The 23,744-nt window shown below is 39.8% G+C and overlaps 1 protein-coding gene across 3 annotated transcripts in view; it reads right to left on the reverse strand.

Moving 5' to 3' along the window:
• The window catches only part of LOC118775541 (glutamate receptor 3-like), a 104,955-nt gene that overhangs the window by 37,565 nt on the left and 43,646 nt on the right, over positions 1-23,744 (reverse strand). For all 3 annotated transcript variants that reach the window (XM_036525508.1, XM_036525505.1, XM_036525506.1), the window contains exons 4-9: positions 18,607-18,794; positions 16,772-16,825; positions 8,511-8,672; positions 3,990-4,157; positions 3,709-3,813; positions 2,183-2,290 (exon numbers count right to left, since the gene is read on the reverse strand). In XM_036525508.1, the coding sequence (XP_036381401.1) occupies positions 2,183-2,290; positions 3,709-3,813; positions 3,990-4,157; positions 8,511-8,672; positions 16,772-16,825; positions 18,607-18,794 (785 nt within the window). The remainder of the gene's footprint in view (positions 1-2,182; positions 2,291-3,708; positions 3,814-3,989; positions 4,158-8,510; positions 8,673-16,771; positions 16,826-18,606; positions 18,795-23,744) is intronic.

The raw sequence follows: 23,744 nt of genomic DNA on the forward strand, positions 1-23,744 counted from the left end.
GCTGTTGTAGCCCATCCGCCTCAAGGTTCGACGTGTTGTGCATTCTGAGATGCTTTTCTGTTCACCACAATTGTACAGAGTGGTTATCTGAGTTACTGTAGCCTTTCTGTCAGCTCGAACCAGTCTGGCCATTCTCCGTTGACCTCTCTCATCATCTGCAGAACCACCACACACTGGATGTTTTTTTGTTTTTGGCACCATTCTGAGTAAACTCTAAAGACTTGTGTGTGAAAATCCCAGGAGATCAGCAGTTACAGAAATACTCAAACCAGCCTGTCTGGCACCAATAATCATGCCATTGTCGACATCACTGAGATCACATTTTTCCCCCATTCTGATGGTTGATGTGAACATTAACTGAAGCTCCTGACCTGTATCTGCATGATTTTATGCATTACACTGCTGCCACACAATTGGCTGATTAGATAATTGCACGAATAAGTAGGTGTACAGGTGCTCCTAATAAAGTGCTCAGTGAGTGTACTGAATAAAACAAATATCACTGCTATCATAAGTGGTAAATTTTAATATCTTCAAGTGTTCATTGAAGTAATACTTGCTGAATTGTAAAGTCATTATTTTGGAGTCACCAGAATAAAGTTTATTTCTCAAAGAAAGCAGTGGTGGTGGGCATTCACATGTGTGGTGGTGTTGTATCAAATGTAAATTACTGGAATCCATCATCAGGGATAATTTGGAATTATTCCTGGAACAAAATGGTGTCTTAAATGATAGCCAACATGGTTTTCACAGAGGGAGGTCATGCTTACCAAACCTCCTGGGCTTCTTTGAGGAAGCTACAGCATGTCTGGACTCAAACCAAGCTTATGATATTATCTATTGGGACTTTCAAAAGGCATTTGACACATGAGAGGCTCATATTGAAAATGAAATCTGCAGGAATTACAGGAGCTATCACTTGAGTGGGTTTGAAGTTGGTTGTCTAGTAGAAAGCAGGCTGTAACTGTGGGAGGAATTGTATCAGAGCAGGGTCCTGTACGAAGTGGAGCCCTGCAGGGATCAGTGTTGGGGCCTTTGGTATTCCTTATATACATAAATGATCTTGATGCAGAGATTAGTAGTAAAATAGTAAAATTTGCAGATGATACAAAACTAGGGGGTCTAGCCAACAGTATAGAATCAACTAAGGTAATACAGGAAGACCTAAACAGCACCCAAAAGTGGGAAGATGCCTGGCAGATGACATTCAATTTAGATAAATGTAAAGTCTTGCATGTGGGAAATAAGAACCTTCGACAAGACTACTTCATGGGGGGAAAAAAAACTAGAATGTGCTCAATTTGAAAAAGACTTGGGAGTAAAAGTTGACCCAAGCTTAACAGGATCTAGGCAGTGTGCTGCAGCAGTAAAAAAAGGCCCACAGGATGCTGGGATAGATAGCCAAAAGTATTGATATAAATCTAAGGATGTTATATTGAAAGTATACAGTGCTTTAGTCAGACCTCACTTGGAATACTGTGTGCAGTTCTGGGCACCGCACTATAAGAAAGATATTGAGGCACTTGAAAAAGTTAAAAGAAGGGCAACAAAATTAGGTCCTGGCATGAAATATAAAAGCTACGAGGAAAGACTCAAGTTACTTAACCTATTTAGACTTAGCAAGAGGAGACTTCAGCAAGACATGAGTTCAGTCTGTAGAACAAGAGGACATAAATCGAAACTAGTTAAGAGTAGTTAAGAGTACTTGTGTACAACGTGAACAGATCTGAGCACAAGGATGAAAACCAAAGGGTGATCTAGTCTTTCCTCAAATACTAGTAATTTTGCATTACAAAGTCAGAAACAGAAACCATTGGATTATTTTTTAAATTGTGATTTGCTTGTCTATTCCATGTGTCATTGACCCTTTACTTGATGTGGAGAGACAAGTTAATTTACGTATGCACTGTGTATTACCATTACTATTATCAAAGCCATTATTGTGATGTCACTGCTACAACAGGCCACTGAGCTATTGAAAATCATAATGCTTTGTCACCCACACGGGTACAGTTGAAACACTCTTAAGTTTAGACTGTTTCAAACATATAGTGAGTGGATGGAAAGCAACACAAAAACGTTTTTCTACCCGCCCAGGACAGAATGTGTCAATTTTGGTATGAACACCTTGACCTCGAGTGGCAGAAGTAGTGGAATACTTAAAACTGCATGGAAAGTGTACCATAATAGTAGTGACCACAATTGTTCGGTTTTCCACTGTTGATGATCCGTTGGTGACCTGCTGATCCATAATATATACAAATCCTTCATATTCGTTCCAATACCCAATCTGAAAGTAACACAAATATCATCATTATTATCAGCAACATCAGCATTATTTTAACTGTCAACCCAGCCCCCCTCCCTCCTCTCCCCAGACTAAATATACAGGCATTTGGGGAGCTTAATTCAGGACTCAGCTGCACTGATCTCTGATAGTGTATCTGATTAAACAGCCTTCACTGGGATGGTTCTCTAGTTCAAATTGACCTGGTTTTCCTTCTGTCTGAGTTGTCTTAATTAGGTTTGATTTAGCTGTTAAGTGATTACTGATCTGGATTTGAGATCAATTAATTCTCAACCCAGGTCCTGGTTGAGAATATACACACAATGTATATTGTTTTTATTCTAGGTATATCAGTGTAATGGGTGTAGTCTATGTGGTGTATTTGATTGGATGTTACGTGGGTCAGCGAGCGAGCAAGTTTCAAACCAGGGTTCTCACTGCTCACTTCCAATTCTCAAAGCCAGCATTGTTACCAATTGAGCTAAAGGCAATTTGCCCCTAGCCTATTGGCAACAACACTGGCTAACCAAGTCTCAGGGAGTGACGTAACTGCTGAAGCTGCTGTGCTACCTGTTACCCGATACCCTGCTGACTTTATGCAGGACTCACACAAGCCACTAATTTCAGCTCTGCTACATCGGCAATATCTGATAAATTCTGATAAAAACTATAAATAACAGTTGTTTACTCAAAATATTTTAGTTATAAGCCATCTTAATTTGTTTTCAGTTATTTTCAGTTAATTAATTTCAAAATATTCAAACCACCTTGAACTAATCACAGTAAAGTGTGATTAATCAATACTGAATACTCATAATTGAATACCTTTCTTTAGTACAATTTACCTTGAAAAAACAAGTTGAATACATGTCTGTATGACCAACTTAATTTAATGGCCCAAGAAAATATAACTTCCAGAGACATATGTTCAACACACTAGGTCTATGATAAGTATCTCAGAGCAAATATCAGTTAAACAATCTCAGTAAACTGCAGATACTGCAGATCAGTATCGGTAAGTGAAATCTCAATCCAAATTAAAAAATAACTTAGCTCCAAGGAAAATCAGCATACACTGTGTGTCCTCAGGAGTAGGGTTGAGAAACAATACATGACAAGACAACAATCAAGACAAGTACCAGTTATTCTTGTTTATTTTACCCTGACGCTCATTGCGCCGTTTGAAGTTGTTGAAGTTTGCTGTTTGAAGGTGTATCGTATTAGTTGCCCTATACGCTGTAGTTGTACAAATATGATAGTACTGTGTCCTCAAACAGACCTTGCTCTCAGCTGAGAACTGTCTCATTGTGGAACTGTACACATACTGTCCCCGTACTGTCGCTATATTTACTGTATGCACTTTTGTAAGTCGCTTTGGATAAAAGCGTCTGCTAAATAAATAAATGTAAATGTAAATGTACCTTTCGTGTCCCACCTGGCTTCATCTCATACACATCAATAGTGTAGTTAGATCTTCGACCATAGGTGTCAAACTGGATATTTCCAGTCATACCTTGTACTCGTACCTGCCACAAAGTAACATAGAGAAAGTATGATAACACCAAAAGCATCACCCCTGTAGTCTTTTTGCTAAGTTTAATCAAACTGACAACTAACATTTTTTCTACTGGGGAAAAGAGCCAATTTAAAACCAGTTCAAAACCTGAACTGCATGTACAACTAAGAAAGCTCTCATGCCTACCATTTTGAGTGCTCTTTCAATGTCAATGCCTTGACTCCATGGTATGGCAGGGTTAGCCAAGCAGTCGCCAGCACTGCCTCTTCGTGACACATCCACTCTCTGCCTGCGCAGGTATCGAAAGGCCTCTGTAATCACTAAGATGGCATCATGGGTCAGTGCAGACGTGTACTGAAACACAGAGCAGTGGTATTGTTTATCATGACCAGAATGGGGCAATATAAAGCTACATAGTCATAGCAGTACAGTCTCATTGTTAGCACAGAGTCAATTTCTGCACTGTCCAATCCTCACTATGGAGTAATAAACAAGAATCAATGGAGAGTCATGCAGGACAGCAAAGTTACACAGTTAGATCATGTGATGTTGTGGCTAAGGGGCTGGGCTTGTAACCTAAAGGCTGCAGGATTGATTCCCAGGAGAAGCACTTCTGTTTTATGCACATTATCTGTAATTAGCACAAGTAAATACCGAAGAATCTCATATAAGGGCATTCTGACCTCCAAGTGGCAAGTATAGCCAATGCTGCTGAAAGAGAAAAAGGAAGATATTTTCTCTGATTCAGAAGATGCAAGAAAAAAGATATATATTTCATAGCATGAGCAGCGCAGTGTGTGGAACATTGGTAAATCACTGGTTGAAATAAGTATGACTTTGAAAGGACTCCATTGTCAAAATGAATTTTATGATTGAAAGGTTTGTCCTTATGTTGTCTTCTCTAAAAATGAAATTTGTACCACACATAGATCCCACATAGTATCACACATAGAAAGTATGTGGAAGTAGACTTTACTGATGTAAACCAGGGATAAAAGGTGCAGGGCTACATATAATTCATACGTTGACTCAAAGACAAATCTATGCAAGTATGAATCGTAACCCTGTTCACTGGAATGATTGAGATGGTGATGTAGGTGGTTAACGAATACCTTATTTCATGGCTGTATCGCAGAGGATACAGCAGACCAACATCATTTCAAACACCCTCTCTGCTGTGTACAAAAACATGCCGCCTCCTGTCTCCAAACTCACCCATAGCTCGTTCGAATTAATTGGAATGCAACCCACATTGGGCACGCACGCATAGACATAAGTTGTAGAAATCTGTCGTGATTTGAAAAGTATCAAATTCTCTGGTGTTCTCTGAACTTGTGCACTCGGCAACATCACTATCTCCAGCCATATGCATCATTTAAACAGAGAATTTCTAAATAGCAGACGGGCTCTGGTTTAACATTGTAAAGTTAGGGCACATTTGGAGTATGAACAGGATTGTTGTGAATAATAAGTTATTATTTGCTACACTGTATATTCAAGGTCATGAATAATTAATTGATCAAGAGAAAATGTATTTCAAAATAGAAAATGTTACAGCTCATAAGATGAAGTAACATTAACAATAGCTATGCTAGCTAGCTAACTAACTTAATGAGACAAGTCTTCATCATCCAGAGAGCCAACGTGCCACCTCTTCAGATGTTCAAACGTAACTGATGTGCTCCCATGCCAGGCAAGGTCAGGTTTGCAAATGTTGCCGTTCACAACCTTCTTGGCAGAGTTAACCCTTTTGCGCGTACAGTCACACCGGAGTGATTAGCCGTTTAGCGCGTACATGCTAAAATGAGTGCGATTAGAAAACTAGATTGGAAAAATTCTAGTTAATTTTAGCTTTGAGGAAACAGTGATTTAACATTAAAAATATAGCAAATGCTAACTGAAAACTACACTATATGGACAAAAGTATTCGGACGCCTGATCATTACACCAACAGGGACTGTAATGAAATTATATTCAAATACATATACTTTAATATGGAATGGGTCCGTCTTTGCAGCTATAACAGCTTCCACTCTTCTTGAAAGGCTTTCCACAAGATTTTGGAGTGTTTCTGTGGGAATTTGTGCCCATTCATTCTGTAGAGCATTTATGAGGTCAGGCACTGATGTTGGACGAGAAGGCCTGGCTCGCAATCTCTGTTCCAGTTCATCCCAAAGGTGCTGGATGGGGTTGAGGTCAGGGGTCTGTGCGGACCAGTCAAGTTCTTCCACACCCAACTCATCAAACCATGTCTCTATAGTCCTTGCTTTGTGCACTGGGCACAGTCATGTTGGAATAGAAAAGGGCCTTCCCCAAACTGTTGCCACAAAGTTGGAAGCATAGCATTGTCCAAAATGTCTTGGTATGCTGAAGCATTAAGATTGCCCTTCACTGGAGATAAGGGGCCTAGCCCAAACCCTGAAAAACAGGTGTGGCCAAATATTTTTGCCCATATAGTGTACATTAGCACATTTTTGCTGCCCGGTCGCAATCACACTCTGCATTTTCTTCAGTTTTCTAGTTTATTTATGTATTTCTTCCTTCAATATGATAATGAGGTAAGCTGGTATCACACACCATTGGTATATCATAGACTCAAGAGTATGCTTGACTACTCAGGACTTGCTGAGGAATGACAATTAGCTGAGCTGGCTGTTTAAAAGGAAAAAAACACTTCAGATGTGTGTTTGATAGGGAAGTAAGTGGACAGCCATGTGTTTGGAAACTACATCCTACTTCACCTGGAGGGTTTCATGGAAGATTTAGGAAAGTTGTTTCGATCAATGTGGTGGAGATAAAAATGCTAACCACAGAAATTAACCTTCACACAATAAAAAAATCAACCTTCACACAAACTGATCTTTAGCTGACTAGCCACTGGTCATTAAAAGTTGTTCTTATCTCTTATAAATATTCCATCTTTGTTTTTGCTTCACAAGCTGTCTGCTGTTGCTAAAGAAGCTACCATTCATTGTTTTCCTTGGTGACATCATTCTAGGGATAGTTCAGTGGGTCTCGTTAAATTTATGGTTTCTGCTGCTACAGAGAAAATGAATAAGGTAAGTCACGGACTGGCAACCTGTAGCTCTGGAGCAGCATGCAGGTCTTTGGCTGTTCCTTTCCGGTTCTGAGGCAAGCAATTAACAATCCTATAAAATTGCCTATTATCAGACCTGTAGACTAGACTAGACTAGACTAGACTCAAACTTACACAATTAAATTAATACAACAATAATATAAAAATGATCATGGCTACATATTCCTCATTCACTTACACTAGTGAGATTTAAATTGAAATGTGTTGGCATGTGCATGCCATCTTTTCCATCATACAGATCGAGGAAGCTCAGATGCAGATGAAGGGATTTGAGGTTGATCACCAGCAATCAAACATGGTAAGCATGAGTAAATTTTAGAATCAGGATTAACTAGCACACCTAGCTAAAACCAACTTGCTAAAGTTCCCTGTTAACATTGTATGTTGTCTAATTACCTGTTTTGTCATACATAAATAAATATCTTGAGTTATGTGGCTGGCTCCTGGTGCAAATGTCAAAGTATTACCGATTCCCTTCATGTGAAGTAAAGCTGTATGTGCTAGCCAGTCAACCAGCAAACTGAAGTAATTTTAGCTAGCTTGGATCTACATAATGACACATCTACCTTGCAAACTGACTAGTAAATGAAGTGTACAATCACATACAACCCTAAAGTTTTGGCTGACTTACATATTATCCTCACAATAAAACAACCATTTGAACAAATTATTAAATGAATTGCATAATCACAAACATCATGATAGCTATTATATCACTATCTTGCAGTAGCATAATTTGGATGTAGCATTAACTGGCATTCAACTTGGTAACAGCCTGCTGAATTTGAAGTATACACTTATACTATACACAAGAATTATATTATACCTATCTTTCTCTTAGTCATGGGTGTGGGGGGGGGGGGAGTTGTTGGTATTTTAATATTTTCTATTTAAGACACATAGAACAAGCATGGACATTCTAAAATAATCCTTCTTCTCATCACAACAGTGTAAAACCTGGCATTGGGTAATTAATTTCAAATTTAAATTAACAGTCGTTTAAGTTAGAATTAGAAATAAAAAACAACCTTTTTTTTGGGTTTCTTACAGGCGAAAATCAATCGTAGTTTTCAGAACATGGTGGTATTGTAAGATTTTGAAAAAATGGCTCTTCCTTTCATTTGGGTTGTTGACACATTTGGCTAACTAGCTAACTAATTGCAGTACTAGTACTACCGGTGATTGTACCAAACCAAGAGCCATGGGCAAATGTAACAAAGTTATCAAGTTGGTGCTGTAGCATTTGAGACAACGTATTCAGAACATTCATAGAAGGTACAAGGAGCAGAGTCTATCAGCTTGTTGGTTGCTTCTGTCTGCTACATCTACCCCTACACACTCGACCGATGCTTTGTTAGAGTCAGAATAGGATAGCCCAGCAACATGTTTTGACACAGAAATGCATAAATAAATGTAGAAACGTATAAATGCAGAAATATAGAAATACACGCATAAATAAATGTAGAAATGTATAAATAAATGAATATATATTTATTATTCATTTATTTAGGTATTTCTTCTCAATGTTTATTTATTTATTAATGAATTTATTTATTCTTAAATAAGTTAGCTATTGCCCCCGATACTGCTGAAAATGAAAAAAATCATACCTTCAATGGTGTGTTTCTTGCTTCTGGGAATTCCCTCTCATCCAACCGGTCCCAGCGTTGAAGAAATTGCTGCACAATTGGACTTTCAGGGTTGATAATCTGAAATCCGGTGATGTTAGCTCCACCAAGGAAGACTTTGTCAAGGCTCACATTTGAGAAGCCCTATGACCAGAGAAAAAATTACATGAATGGAATATTAGAAGCTATAATACAATAATATTCACTCATCTCAGGCTCGTGCAGATTTCAGTGTTTATCTTGCTCTAGACTGTATTTGACTATAAATAACCTGATAAATAAACGCATGTGTTTCACAAATATTAACAATGTGTGAATAAACCATGCTGAATGTAAGGTAGCTACCTAGGTAGCCAGCCAACTATGAATAAAACCAGTTAGCTCACATCACAGTAAAAATAGCTTTAAAATAGAAACTAACTGTGCCACTAAAAATAGCCTGTCACCTCTCCTTTGAGAAGAAAGCAAGCTAAGCACAATTGCTAGCTAAGTAGCTACAACTGGTTAGTTGAAGTTGAAGATGTCATTGTTCAACTTCAAAGCTATTAACACAACCAAGCAACCAAGACAATACTCTTATTCAAATGAAATAGATTTTATATGTAAAGATAAATAAAATGGTAAAAAATAAAATAAAATGTGCATCACGCAAGGGCTTTGGTTTTCATGGTGACAAGGCTGAGGAGATGGCAAGATGATCTGGAGAATGGCATGTAACATAAGTACATATGTTTATTAATTTAAAAATATTTTTAAAAATCGCATGTGAACTTACAAGCATGGTAAGAACAATCGCTTATCAAAAGATACATGCCAGGGGGTGAAAAATAAATACAATAGAATAAGTAAAGAAAAATAACAGTAAGAATATGCCCAGCAAAGCTATCAATTCTGTTCCTATAACAAAAAGTCATGAAATAAAGTCATTGTTTTTACAGCCTTCTTATTGTAACTTAAAGATATTGTGTCCATGTAATGTTCCAAGTCATTCATAAAAACACTGTAAAGAGGAGTCCTTTTAGAAAACTTGCATTGATGAATGTGAAATTTTGCCAGAAGGAGAATGAGGTTAATCACAACAGCACTTTTTTCCAGACTTGTATCCTTAGTATGAAAACCAAGCAAAATATATTTATAAAATAACTCACAGTTGTCCAGTATAAAGTTCTTAAAGTTAAAGGTAAAGTTACTTTTTTTGGTTTGGGGATTAAACATATTATTCCTTGTGTCATTGAAGTAGGAAGACCAGAATTCTGAATACTTTCTGAGTAGACCTTATAAAGAAATGGTGTGAGTAAATCATGGAATAATTTGTAAAATTCAGCTGTGATACCATCATTACCTGGTGATTTATTGTTTTTGAGTGAATGGATGGCCTCCCTAATTTCACCTTCTGATATTGGAGCCTCACATGATAAACAGTCCTTCTCACTTATAGGTTCAAGTTCATCAAGATGTTGACAAAATGAAGTAAAGTTAAGTTCATCAAACTTTGATCTGTATAAATTAGAATAGTAATTATAACAAAATTTAGATATAACATCTGCATTATCAGTAAAAGACCCATTAATATTCAGCTGTGACAAAAATTATATTTAGCTCTTTGCTAATTTTAAAGAATAAATTGACATTTGTTCTCCATGTTTCAGCCATTTCAACCTAGATCTTACAAAGGCTGCCTCAGCCCTCTCTTTATACAGGTCATCCAATTTGTTCTGCAACTCTGCAAGCTTAACAATGTGCTCATCATTCACTTCCTCTGGTGGCAAATTAGTGGGGGAAGTCATTTCAGAAACCACCTTCTCCTCCATGGCGTGTTGGCTTTTGGCATAATCATTTCCATACTGCCTTAAATATTTGTCAATTTCATATTTTAGGAGTTCCCAATTACAACCAAATAACCCCTCAGTTTATGCTTTATTCCAATTAAAGGTAATAAGCCGTTCCAATTCCATTTAACAATAGCATGTTTTAATAAAGAGTTATTCATTTTCCAAAAAGAGCAACCTCTGTTACAACCATAATCAGAGACAAGCCTGACATTAATGTAGATAGCTTTGTGATGTGTAAGTGGAGTAGCCATAACCTTGACTATACATGAATCTTTGGGCAAATTTTTAGAAACAAGCCAGTAATCTAAGCATGATAGTCTAGAGCCATCCTTGTTGCTCCAAGTATAAACTCTGTCAGTTTTAAATTCCTCTCTCCATATATTTACAATATCAAATCTATTGATGAACAGCATTAAAGAGGAATTTTGATTAGACTGTTGACCCGGGGGCCACCTGTCAATAGCTTTGTCTAAAACAACGTTAAAGTTTCCTGCTATTAGTAAGTAAGCACCTGGATATTTTGAAAGCCACTGTATAAGCTTGCATTCTGCATTGCATTCTTGCTCCAAATGGGACAAAATCAGTTTTGAAACTTTTGTAAACAAAAATAAGGTGTTACGTTTAACATTACCTCTTAACCCTCTGGCATTCAAAGCTAAAATACAAGACATAAAAACACAAAGAACTAACAACAGAACAGAATATTAGTAACTAGAAAAGTGCATTTCCTGAAGAAAATGCAGAGTGTGATTGCGACCTGGCAGCGAAAATGTACTAACGTATATGAGACAATTGCTAGGATGTGGCTTGCTAGGTGGTCGCTAGGTTGTTGCTAGGTGGTTGCCAAGGCGTTACTGGGTGGTTGCTAAGCTGTTGCTAGGTGGTTGCTAAGGTATATAAGGTGGTTGCTAGGGTGTTGCTAGGGCGTTGCTAGATTGTTACTAAGGTATATGAGGTGGTTGCTAGGGCATTGTTGGGTGGTTGCCAGGGTGTTGCTAAGTAGTTGCTAGGGTAAACAATATGGTTGCTGGGGCGTTGCTGGGTGGTTGACAAAGTGTTGCTAAGTGGTTGCTAGGTGGTCTGTTGTGAAGTGATGGCACAGGACTTTCTTTGTGTGGAAGGTGGAAGGCAAAAGGGAGAGTTCAGGTCATCTCCACTCAAGGGTGTAATTTTGCATATGGACGGTAGGGACATGTCCCTACCAATATTTGAGCGAATTATCTTTGGAGTGAAGTCATATTACATAATTCCAATGTCCCCTCGGTTGTTGTGTCCCTTCCAATGTTGAGACCAAAACTACGCCCTTGTCTCCACTACTCCTTAGCATTGGCTAAATGTGATCCATAGTGCTGTGTGCAATGTCTTGGAGAACATAAGCCACCAGCTATGCAGATGAGAGCGGGACGTGAGAAAGAACTGGAGGTATTCTAAGTTTAATTATAACTTATGCCACAGTAATTAATGTCCCATAATGCACACCCTGGGCTCTATTTAAGTGGCAGTGACACAGCTATCAAGTGCAAATGCACACCACTGGTGCTAGTATTTAAAGGGCATGTCCAAATCAGTTTTGATATTTAAGCAGCACAAACAGGCTGGGATTAGCTTTGTAATAGGCAGAGGGTGTAACAATACCTATTTTGACATGGCCACAAGATTGTTTTCCTCTACACTTTGGCTGTTTCTTAAACCTCTCTCAACACCTATTTGGCAAGATGAAAGCAGAGGGAGAGGCGGATATTGATAACACGACAGAAGGAGACATTCCTGACAGCAGTGTCAGCTGTATTAGCTAAGTATCATTGATTAATTAGCTAGATAATTGCCCAATTGAACCATTGCTCAAACAAGCAAAATGCCATACATTTTAGCATGTAAATCCTTTTACTCGATGATAATGTGTCACTTGCTGCTCTGCATTTGCAACATGAGAAACTTATTCTCCTTTTGAAATGATTACATCAAACATAAAGAAGAGAAGCCAAACACTTGTTTACAAGTTTAGGAGTAGCTGGCTAGCTGTCTTACTGTAGGTCCCTCCAATCACTGTCTTGCTCGTCATCTGCTTTGTTTGAGCGTTATTTGCAGAGTACAGATGCAGAATAGTTGGGGAATCAAGTTTTATTTCAGTTGGTTCTAGGGAGACTGGTTCAAGCCGTTCAGTTTGCAAATTTCTTAAAGCTACTCACCTAAACTTGTATGAAATAATATCAATGTTGTTGTATGCCTGCTTTCATTGCAACTGTGTAGCACTGTTGTTAGCTTTGTTGTTTTACGGTAAAATCACAGTCTGGGTAGAAACGTCTGAAATTCATTAACAAAAACTACTTTTACATTCAAGTTTAATGCAAGCAAAAGCCACAAAAAACAGAAAAATCATGAAATTACCTCTTCATTAAACTCTGTGTATGCACTGCTAAGGCTTCTCAGCACACAGACTTGATACATGCTATGATACTTTAGCTATACTGGGTTACCTCACAAAGCATGTACGCAGAGTCAACTCATGTAAAGATGCTGGACCACACAACATACCTGGTCGGGTGCTCAGAGAATGTGTTGAGCAGCTGGCAGGCATTCTCATGGACATCCTCAACATCTCCCTGAGCACAGCGATACTACCTGCTTGCCTCAAAACAACCAGGATTATACCAGTGCCTAAGAAATCAACCATGTCCTGCCTCAATGACTACGGGCCTGTAGCACTCATACCCATTGTCACAAAGTGCTTTGAGAGGCTGGTACTGAGGCACATGAAGGCCTATCTCCCAGACCAACTGGACCCACTGCAATTTGCCTACCACTCCTACCGGACAACTGATGATGCCATCACTACTGCCCTCCACCTCACCCTCTCCCACCTAGACTTTAGTTCAGCATTCAACACAATCATTCCGCAAAGGCTGGTAGGGAAGTTGAGTTTACTGGGCATGAACACCTCTCTCTGTAATTGGATCCTGGACTTCCTGACTGACAGTCCTCAGTCTGTCAATATAAGAAAGAACACCTCCAGGGTCATCAAGCTGAACACCGGTGGCCCCCTGGGCTGTGTGCTGAGCCTACTGCTGTTCACCCTGCTGACACACGACTGTGCCGCTCAGCACAGCTCTAACCACATCATCAAGTTTGCAGATGACACGACAGTGGTGGGGCTCATCAGTAACAATGATGAGTCCACATACAGAGCAGAGGTCAGTCGGCTGGTGGACTGGTGTCGAGACAACAATCTGTCTCTTAACATTGAGAAAACTAAAGAGATGGTTGTTGACTTCAGGAAGAGCCCTGCTATTTACACTCCTTCGAACATCAACGGCTTTGCTGTGGAAACAGTCAACAGTGTCAAGTTCCTGGGAGTGCACATAGCAAAGGACCTCACCTGGACACTCAAAATCACCACCATAACCAAAAAGCCCCAGCAACTTCTCCACTTCCTGTGGAGGCTAAAGAAATCCAGCCTCCCTCCTCCCATCCTCACTACCTTCTACCGAGGGACCGTAGAGAGTAGCCTCTGCAGCTGCATCACCGTCTGGTTTGGGAATTGCAATGTCGCTGACCGCAAGTCCCTACAGCGGATAGTGAGGACAGCTGAGAGGATCATCGGGGTCCCTCTCTCAGCCATGGATGAACTCTGCCACAAACATTGCATCCAGCATGCAACCTGCAGTGCTAGACACCCCTCCCATCCCTCCTGCTGTCTGGCAGAATGTACCAGAGCATCCGTACCATCACTGCCAGACACTGCAACAGCTTTTTCCATCAGGCAGTCAGGCTCCTCAACTCCTTGCTGCCCCCTCCTCCCCTCCTGTGCCTGTACAAGAATGGACCCACACCTCCGGAGCATAGCATACCCCTGCCCACTCCCCTAGACTGAGCACCCCAAAATTTAAAATGCACATAGCCGCTTTAAAAGGTGTAACTCTGTTTACAAATTTACTTGCACACTTCTCCCTGTGACTTTTACCATTTAATGTACTAACTAAACTATCACCAGAAGCCTTATCTTGGTTATCTATTGGAACTGTACATCAGTTGGTACTATCCCTCTCCCCATCACTTTCATCTGGGAGAGAGAGCTCCAAAGTTTTAATGCTAATCTGTGTTGGGAAGCTATATGTGTTAATATAATAATAATAATAATATATATATATAATGTAATAATATATTCTCATTTTTTAAGAACCTCTTTCACAAGCTCATTCAGTATTAATTTGCTTACAAATTCTATCACACCCCTTATTCATGTTTCCCAATGAAAACAACAGATGATGCCATGGGTGCTTTCTTGTCTTCTGTCTACATATTGCTTCTTGATTATAGTATGATGTGTCATCTTTTGCTGATGATGTCCAATTGTATCTGTTAATACTCATAATATGAAGAATTAAGAGGCTCTCCATGCTTGTCTGGATGGCATTGATTGCAGGGTGGCTCATCATTTTTATAGTTAAATATGGATAAGACAGAATTTCAAATTTTATGTGCCAAAAGAGAAGATGGAAAATCTTGGCCCCCTTATCTGCAATGTGACACTGACCTCCAAGAACTTTCGAACTATTTCTGGGCCCTCCCTGAATTTTGAGCTGCATATTAGACAGCTAATCTTGTTATTATCATTTGAGGTATTTAATAGACACTGTCTTCTAGACCCTGAAAAGTGTCATTTAAGTGTCATGCTTTTATTTCCTCTCAACAGGACTGCTGAAACACCTCTTCCTGCCATGCAGAGCAGGTGATTTGTGCCGCTGTGTTCCTTTTCCCCCAGCGCGGCCATAACGCCTGCTCCGGAGCTGCGCGAGAAGGACGAGTGGCGAACAGCAGCGTCGAGAGGGAGCGGTCTGGACCAAGGGCATCAGCAGCACTCCGTCTCTGTTTTTTTGGTTTTGTTTTTTATTTTGGGATGCAAGCGGAGCCCGGCATAGCGGCGCGGGCCGAGTTGCATCCCACCCTTTGTGTTTGTTCACATGTGTGGGCGGACCCACTCCTCCCCCCTCTTGGGCGGCTGAGAGGGGCCTCGTTTCTGTCACCAGGGCCGGCGCTGGAGGTGAGTCTGTGGGGTCACGGTGTGGAGTGTGTGTGTGTGCACGGGGTAGCGTGGGGTGTCTGAGATTGCCCTCTCCCCCACACACAGCACAGCAATCTCGCTCTGGACACCGGGCCAAGTGAGAAGAGAGCGGGATGAGGGAAGGGCCGCCGTAGAGAAGGGGGGGGGAAGGTTAGGAGGGGTGGGGTCAGCAGACCGTATCCGTCCCTGCATGAATTGGGTTTTTTTTTTTTTTTTTTTACTTTAATAAAGCTTTTGTACCCGTACTCCTGTGTCCTGGTCGTCTGTGGCGGGCGGATCTATTTGGGAACCTGAACTGGGTGCCAGGGGCCAACATTGGCAGTTGTGGCTCTCGACCTCCCCTGACACTGCTTCAAAAATCTATTTTTGATTCTTATTAATTAGTATTGGAATACCACATTTCTTCCTGGAAAACAAACTTTGAAAAATATGTCCAACCTAGAACGCTCTGCCAATTCATTGTCTCTGATTCAACCACATGTCTCCTGAATATATGCTATCTAGAGATTCTTGGCTTTCAGGTACAGTAGACACTTTCCACTCTACTGACAAGATTTTGTGAACCATACCAATATTATCATGTGTGACTACAGTGCAAAAATAGCCATTGGCTGCACAAGAGTGTATCAGAGGATTGACGTTGTCTCACTGTAGCACTCCACCACAGGTGCAGAGGTTGATGCTGTGAAATGAGTCAATGTACAATTGGAAGTTCTAAAGAGAGTTCTATAAATTACATTTAGCAGATGCTCTCATCCAGACTTCTAGCACAATAGAAGATGAGTGTATCCATTTAAGTTAAATAAGTGTCAGAGCAGGCTAACAACACACCCAGAGCGTGTGAGCATAACACCATTCAAGCCCTACCACAAGTTAATTTGTGCAATCTGACTAAGCAACAGAATCCAAGTACATAAGAGCACAGAACCCAAAATACATCACAATACTAATTACGTAAGTCTGCGTTAGAAGATGGCTAGTGATTCCACTGTCCTAACCTCTGTGAGTTCATTCCATCACGGAGAGACCAGTACAGACAGGGATTATGTCTGAGAGGAGTGACCCTGCCAGGATGGGACAGTCAGTTGCCCCATAGTTGCAGAGCATAGCGATCTTGACAGATTATAGGGTTTGAAGACTGACTGTAAATATGAATAAATGAAGAAATAGGAAAAAGGCATTAAAACTGCATTATGATTGCAATGGATCTAGGCCAAATTCACATTCTTGGCCCATTGACAAAAGCAACTGTATTCTCAATACAAACATACCTGCAGGCTTTTCTCCATACCCTTCAAACAGGTGTGTGCACACTTTCATCCTTTGACACTGGAAAAACAGATACTCACCAGATTTGCAAGGATGTAGTGATAGCCCCGGCTATTCTTCCCAAGGGTCACAACCTGCAGGGGGAAAAACATCTTTAAACCATTTTAAATATCATGTAAAAAACCCCCTCCTTTTGCAGCTGCCCCCTCTATACCTGACATCTATAGTCCTAGGTTTGAGGAATGTTTCAAATTGTTATGAAACCCTGATGACCCCTTGTCTGAAATAAAAAAAACTGGTGGTTTATTCCATCAGCTGACATGATACAATGAATGCCAAGTTTTAAACTCTGGGAGCCATTCTGTACTCTGAAAATGGTGAATTTTTCAGTTCAGCGGTTTTGTTCACATCTTGCACATAGTGTACAGTAAAAAGTAACCCTATTGTTACGGCCAGACTCCTGCCAAAGGTGACTACAGGCAGTCACAGGGCAGTTGGCTCCGCACATAAAAGTACAACAACCCGGCTACTCACTCTTCCGTGTTTGATCCAGCCGGGCAGAAGATGCAGCGGCGAGTGCTTCTTAGTATAAACTGGCTGAACAGTATTTATGCGGATCAGAGAAAAGATCGTTGGAGAGATAGCAGTGCACAGGAGTTTTAGAAAGAGTGGCTTGAGAGAGGGAAGAAGGTAATGTGGAGTAAAGAAAAGTGGAGATCTGGAGATCGGTGCGAATGAAATAAAATGGTGGGGACCGGCCAGTCTGCAATAGACCATCCGACCGGCTCCACCATCCTACCCAAAACAACAAAACAAAACTAGAATATAAACTCGACAAAAAATGCACCACCATCTCACGAACTTTACACATAAAGCTGCACTTAAACACTAAGTGAGAAAACAACTAAATTCGCACAATATACCACGCTGGTACTCACTCAAATTCCCCGACGACTGTGCTTGCTGCCATAGACGTTTAAATTACCTGAGGTGCACACCTTCATGCACCCGTGATCCTGACGTTACGTGACCCATAACCCCTACTTCCGTGCACCCTTTACCTGACGTCATGTGGCATACCCGTAAGACTATTAAATGTCATTTAAATGTAATTTTAACTTTTGTAGTTCTCAAAACATTTTATAGATCTGACATAACCTTACGTAGCCTTATGTCATGGTACCTTATTGCTTCTGGGTCCCTTATTGAGTTCTGAGCATCTTTAATGTTTTTACATGCATTCTAACCTAGAGTTGATGAAAAATGATGTCAACCAAGGACTGCAGCATAAGGGGGCACCCGTGACATGACTCAACCTATTTTTGCAGCATTATTGTTCTAAATGCAAGAGAATACTATTTAGGAAGGTCATTATGTAGTGTGCATATAATTTAGTATCATTAATATGCCGATTCCCAATCAATAACGAGTTTGCCATGATGAAATCCAATAATTGCAGCCTAACAAAGCTGATAGAAGGTTAGTTTAGAATTTTTGCCAATAGTTAACAATTTGAATTGCAGGAATATAGCTCAGCAGAAACGACTAATATGCATAAAAAAACACTACTGAACAGAATCCAATTCAGTATCTTAACTGCCTTCGAAGCAGATGGGGGTAGTGGTAATCCACAGTATTACAAGAAAGGAGCCACCTCCCTTCTGATATCTGGAGTGCTTCCATTCTCCACATTCTCAAAACCTTGCTGTAAAAACCCCAGTAAATCATCTCTCGTGGTTCAACCTAATTCCATTTAGTACCACCCATCCATCCCTCTTTGAATAACAGAAGTAATCTAATTGAATGATTGCTGAGTTGCTGAGTTGCTAGAGCAACTAGCATTCTTTGGTCCAGTCTGTGCAGCTCCTATCAGCCAGAATAGTACTAAGAGATACTTAGTGTACACAGACTGTACCTGTTCCAGAATGGCATTAATCCTTTCCACTTCACAGTCGATCAGAAATCGCTTCTCCTGCCTCCTGTCCATCTCCTCAATGATGCGCCTGTATTCTTGAGGGTCTGTGATGCTCCCAACTGATCGTGCAGTCACCTGCCAGTTGTTGGCCACTGCTGACTCCATGATGGCTTGAAGTATTGAAAATCCTGAAAGCATATATAAAAGTTCAAAAAAATTTAAAAATTCAACTTGAAGAAGAATGAAATAGCTAGAGGTTTACTTTGGAGAGATATGATGTTGTCCCCTTGTAAAACCAATAAATATTACAGTGTTTTCTTTTCTGGAACAACTATGTTATTTATGGGACTCCTTGTACCATGTAATTTAGTTTAAACCCACTGTGTCACTATTGCAAAAACGTATTTGATAATTAAATTCTGTAATTAAGTTCTATTAATGAGAGTAACCAATGATAATGAGTTTGATACGATTGAACATGTTGCATTGCCAGGATGGATTAGACAAGAGGATTCTGATTTAAGAACATGTGATGTCACCTCAAACCTACTTTGTGTATTGTGTTCACATAGATAGCTCTCTTACTATTTGATTGTTTCTGTTTAGTCACTGGTTTTTATTGTTTTTATTGCAATCAGTGGTTTAGTTGGCCTGTAAATTATAGTTTTATTACTCACCTTTAGTATTTTAAGCATCTTTGTACTCTTAGTTATTTATCCTCAGACATTTACGCAGATCACATGATCAAGCAAGTCCTATGTGAGCTTACTCAAGGATTGCATTCGCTTTACGTGGGGTTCCTGTGTGAAAGTGTACTGGTGTGGTTAATCCTAGTGGCCTGTGTCTGGTTCTTTAAGCCCCAGTTGGCATACTCTGTGTTGCTCTAACGCCATGGATGATTTTCGCCAGGTGAAGGCCATGTTGTGGTGCTCCTGTGCAATGCTTGTTGTAATGTCCAATGACACATTTGTGGAAGATTTTGAGCATGACAAATGCGGGCAGAATGATGATTTGAAAAGCAAAATTATTTCACTTCAGGAAAGGATTGGTAAAGTCATTGACAGTACTCTGAATAACATCCCAGTTGTTCTGGATGCTGTCTCCTCACCTCACAACTCCATGAACAGATGCATTACACAACGTCAGAAAACCAGGTGACTCTTGGTCCCCCTCCATCCCCCCAACGTTGCTCTGAATAACAGGTACCCTGACAGGACTCGGAGGAAAATATCAATTTAAGTTCATTGGAATGCACGCAGCCTGACTGTTGATTGGGACTCTGTCATGAGCAATGTCGATGTAATCTTAAATTACAGTAACGCAAAGGTTGTTTCAGAATTCGTCAATTGAGCTAGAGTTTTGGATGTGTTTTGATTTGGAAAATTTGATGTCAAAAAATATAGAAATGTTGACAAGATAATCGTTCACACAGTTATAAATGACATCAAATTCAGGGGAACTCAGATGTTAAAAAAAATCACTTTAGACTCTGGTTACCAAATTGAGAGAGGAATCAGTAGTAATATATGGTCTTCTTCCAGGTCATAGAGGAGGATGTGAGGCTTTTAGTAGACTTTCATTAAATTCCAGGCTGTTGACATGGTATGCTATCAATGATTTTTTAATGCTAACAGAGACATGGTTAAAAGTCAGTAAACATCATCAGCTGATTGAAGCTCTAAATTCAAATTTATCAACAAGCCTAGAGTCAGTGGCCATGTTGTATTTGTATCTGTTTTGCATAAAAGCAATTTTAAGTGTAGCCCTGTTTCTTTTGATGACTTTGTCATTTGAAGTGCTTGTGTTCAAGCCGTTTTTTACCTTAGTCTACAGACCTCCAAAATCTCATGCTGCAGATCCCAGCAAATCAAGAAATTAGCTAACAGTTTTAACAGTTGCTTTCAAACACTGGATACAGTAGTTCCATTTAAAACTAAAACACACTCTATAAGAAATGACACCTCTTGTCAGGGTTTCAGAGATGGCCTCCCATAACAACCAGCAGCCATCCTTGTAACCGCCTGTCTCATTTTATCTTCTTGCCTGCTGCTTCCCCAAACTACCACTGGAGGTCCGGTCCTCCTATTTGTACCTTGTCTATTCTAGTTAATTAAAAAGGGATTGTAGGAGGGCTGATCGTTCATTGAATGTTCATTGCACCACCTTAAAAGATCTTCTGTTTAATTTTAATAAGCCAAAGATGCAAGGGATAGATACTTTGCAAACCAGATTTCTGAAAACAGTCGCAACTCAAGAGTACTCTTCAACACTATTATTGTATTGTTAATCTTACTAGATGTAACTTAGACTCTTCTCCAGAGCTTTGCCTGTTTTTGTCTGTCTTTATCAACAAAATCTTTAATATCAGGGCATATCACAAATTTCCATTTCAGCTGAGTGCCTTACGGAAATAGTTGATCACATGAAATCATCAACTGGGCCTAACCCTAACCCTAACGCTAATGTTGTTCCTACAAGGTTATTAAAGAATGTTTTTGGGACTGACTGTTCAGATATTCTAACCATTATTAACAGCTCTCTGTCTGCAGGCTCAGTCACAATCTTATTTTCTATCTACATGTTTAATCTTGGCCATATTATACGCAACCATGATGTTTCCTGCAGTGGCAGCTGGTGAGCTGGAAACAGGGGAGGATGAAACATTACCTTTAAATCTATCATTACTTTCAACCTGTTCCCCTTTATCCTCCTTGATTAACAATAAAACAAGTAATTCACAGAATAATTGACACTAATCGCGTGAATGGAGTAAATGATTTGCTCGCGAAACAAAGCAGATTGTCTGAAGTTTGTGTGCTAGCGAAAGCTACAACGTGAGATTGTTTAATTAACAAGGATGGCATTTATCGATTTAAATTACATTAAATGCTCATGACACATCACAGCTTTTGTGAGGTCTGTGTTCTGTTCAGTGCAATGAACGTTATTGCTCATTGCACTCAATCTAACCTAAAAGTTAATTCTCAGTAATTTAAATCGATCTAACCTAAATTTAGTTCCGTTTTGTAATTTGAATTTTGTAACAGAAGAAGGCTATAATGTGAAACATTTAAGGGAAAGCTTTGGGATTACTTGCCACTTAATTGTTCAAACTGCCATCCTTGTTAATTAAACAACCTCAGGCTGTAGCTTTCGCAATAGCGCACAAACTACAGACAATCTGCGCTGTTTCACGAGCATAATCATTTACTCTATTTACGCATTGCTGTCAATTATTCTGTGAATTATTTGTTTTATTGTTAATCAAGGAGGATAAAGGGGAACAGCTTGAAAGTAATGATAGATTTAAAGGTAATGTTTCAGCCTCCCCTGTTTCCAGCTCATGAGCCGCCTCTGGTTTCCTGTCATATTTACGCTGATGATGCCCAACTCTATCTGTCCTAGTGATATAAGTTACAGGCTCTCTGTGCTTGTCTGGATGATATTAATTGCTGGATGGCTCATCATTGTTTACAGTTAAACAAGGATAAAACAGAAATTCTCATCAAGGTGCAAAGCAACAGATTGAATGTATCCATGCCAGGTTTGACTCCCTCATCTTCAAAGTGACATTGGCCTCCAGGAACCTTTCGGTTATTTTTGACGCCTCCCTGAAATTTGAGCTGCGTTCTAAAAATCTAATACGATCTTGTTATTCCCAACTTGCGAACACTGAGAAGGTCATGTGTGCTTTTATTTCCTCTCATCTGGACTACTCTAACTCCCTTTTTACCTGCCTTAGCCAAAACAGGTAAAAAATGTCACATAACCTCTCTTTGCCCCATTGAACTGGTTGATGACTACTTATTATATAGATTTTAAGGTTTTACTAATTACTTTTAAAGCAAGATATGGGCTGGCCCCTGATTATATTACAGAACTTTTACCCTCTATCTTACTCTGCTAAGAGAGACCTGACATCAATTAGCAAAGATATCTTGATTATTCCAGAGTCTAGACTTAGAACAAAGAAAGGCTCTTCACACTACATATTCTTAGCCTAGGGCTATCCTTAGCCCTAGCCCTGGGTTAAATGTCCATTGGAACACGTGACTAATATTTACATTCTAGAATGACGCGTGACTACTCTTTAACAGCAAGCAGCAGCGTTAAAATGTCACCATTAGCAGGGCTTTCTGTGAGAGCAGTGTTGAAACCCAAATTTTTTTTTTAGCTTTTGTTTGAGTTGTTCCAACCTGCCTTGGCTAACTTTGCTGACAGATGGTGGAAAACCTGTTCTGTTGCGGCATATTCCATCTTGTTTGCCTTGAACAGACATTTCTGACCACAAACTTAGGAACAATGCCGTTTCCGCTTGATCTGTTTAAGTCTTTTCCAGACATATTATTGTTGTTTTAAGTTAGCTAGCTTGCTAGGTACCCTTAACATCTGAATGTTGTCGGTTTCAGTTTGTAGTAGTTACAACGTAAACATAAAGCATGCGCGTACTGTAATGACGTGTGATTGGAAAACAAAAACGTGACGCAAAGTCCATTGTTTACTTTAGCCCCGTTTCACACTGGCACCTTTTAGCTCCGTGTTTAGTTCAGGGGATAAACCCGCAAACTCAGGGCTAACCCTGCTCTGGGGCAGGGCTAGCAAGCCCTAGGCTAAAGTCGGGGTTAGGCCACTTTGGAATGTGCCAGGATTGCGCCAGTGTGAAAGCTTTCTTAGCCTGGGGCCAACAGCTCCCTTAGCTTGGGGAAAAGAAGGTTCTAAGAATGCTTTTAGCTCTGGGCTAAGTGTAGTGTGAAAAGCCTTAGAGAGACCTTGCTTTTTCAGTGAAGGCCCCTAGACTCTGGTATAAAAGCTGCCAAGTTTGTATTTTCTTGTAACTCTCTTTTGAAAACTCATTTATACAAATGAACTTTTAATGAATTCTTATGTTGTTGGTATTAATTGTCTTTTATTATATTGTATCATGCTTTATATAGTTTTTATTTGTTTCTGTCTTGTTTTAATCAGTCTTGTAAAGCCCTTTGAGCTGTATCCATGATAGGCACTATATTAAGATTATTATTGTTATTATTATTACACACTCACATATTATGGTTTGGCCTCAGCTGCAAGCCTGACACAGGTCCAATACCACCCATAAATCACATTTCCAGTTCCTGCGCAGTCAGACTTCATGGTAT

This window comes from Megalops cyprinoides, chromosome 3 (genome assembly GCF_013368585.1).
Source record: "Megalops cyprinoides isolate fMegCyp1 chromosome 3, fMegCyp1.pri, whole genome shotgun sequence".
NCBI classification, from domain to species: domain Eukaryota; kingdom Metazoa; phylum Chordata; class Actinopteri; order Elopiformes; family Megalopidae; genus Megalops; species Megalops cyprinoides.